The sequence below is a fragment of the Phaethon lepturus genome, unplaced genomic scaffold (assembly GCF_000687285.1).
Source record: "Phaethon lepturus isolate BGI_N335 unplaced genomic scaffold, ASM68728v1 scaffold35300, whole genome shotgun sequence".
Classification (NCBI taxonomy): domain Eukaryota; kingdom Metazoa; phylum Chordata; class Aves; order Phaethontiformes; family Phaethontidae; genus Phaethon; species Phaethon lepturus.
This window is the reverse complement of record NW_010514633.1, coordinates 6,799-7,730: the sequence shown is the minus strand read 5'-3', so window position 1 is coordinate 7,730 and position 932 is coordinate 6,799. Positions and strand designations below refer to the sequence as shown.

At 44.2% G+C, this 932-nt stretch overlaps 1 protein-coding gene across 1 annotated transcript; it reads left to right on the top strand.

Annotated features, from left to right (window-relative positions):
- Positions 1 to 229: 229 nt before the first annotated feature.
- Positions 230 to 335, top strand: ATP5I (ATP synthase, H+ transporting, mitochondrial Fo complex, subunit E; the record flags this gene model as incomplete). The annotated part of the gene is made up of 1 exon (XM_010293576.1): positions 230 to 335. A coding segment is annotated over exon 1 (106 nt), but the record flags the coding sequence as incomplete, so codon positions are not given.
- Positions 336 to 932: the final 597 nt, after the last annotated feature.

The following is a 932-nucleotide window of genomic DNA, read 5'->3' as shown; positions in this document are numbered from 1 at the left end:
CGCGCAGCCGCCGGCCCGGCCGCCATTTACGCCTCCCCGCCGCAGCGGGAGCTGCCAAGGCCTTGCCGAGTGGCCCTTAGAGGTGGGCTCTTACTGGTTTGAAGTCACAGATTTCTATGAAATGTGCCTTTGTGCCAGTGAAACCGGTTTTTTTCTCTTTTTGAGTAAACTAGCAGGTGCAGAGCTTTGTGCTGGGTTCTAGAAATTGTGTTTTAAGGCAAATGTGTTAATGACAGACTACCTAAAGCCTATTGCTGAAGAAGAGAGAAGAATAGAGGCTGAAGAGAAAAAGAAACGTGAAGAACTTGAGCGGATTGCAAAAGAGCTTGCAGAAGGTAGTCCCTCAACTTAATTTACGCATCCCACACCAAGGCATGCACACTGGGTTGCAGGTGGACTGCTGTTTTATCACAGTGTTTTTAGGAGAAATGTAGGCTTACAGCCAGCGGCCTGCAGACCCATGTGCATCCATGGAGCAGTGGTTAGGGTGATGTGAAGGGTAGATGGTGCTGCTGCTTCACAAGGTATTCGTAATGTAAGCAGTAGTAGAGGAAGAGATAAAAACACTTTTGCAACCGAACAGGACTTGTTAAATGGCTGTCTGAATTTCCACTGAGAAAATGAACTGCTAAAAGCTGGTGGTTATTCTGTGAGGAATAACTGGAACTGTATATTAACTTTACTCAGATGTCCCTTACTCAGCTGGATGCAGCAAACCTATGATCCCTTTTCTCCATGCAATACAGAAATCTCACAAATGTGACTGATGATCTAAACCAGAAGTTATAGGAACTGCTTGTAATTGCAACTCAAATATTTAAGTGGTATCACTAGCATAGTGTTAGAAGTTAACTTCACTTGTTGTATCTCTCACGCGAGTAGAATATGCTGAAGATGATCACTTGGGATTAGTTAGATGCTTCTTTTTTCTT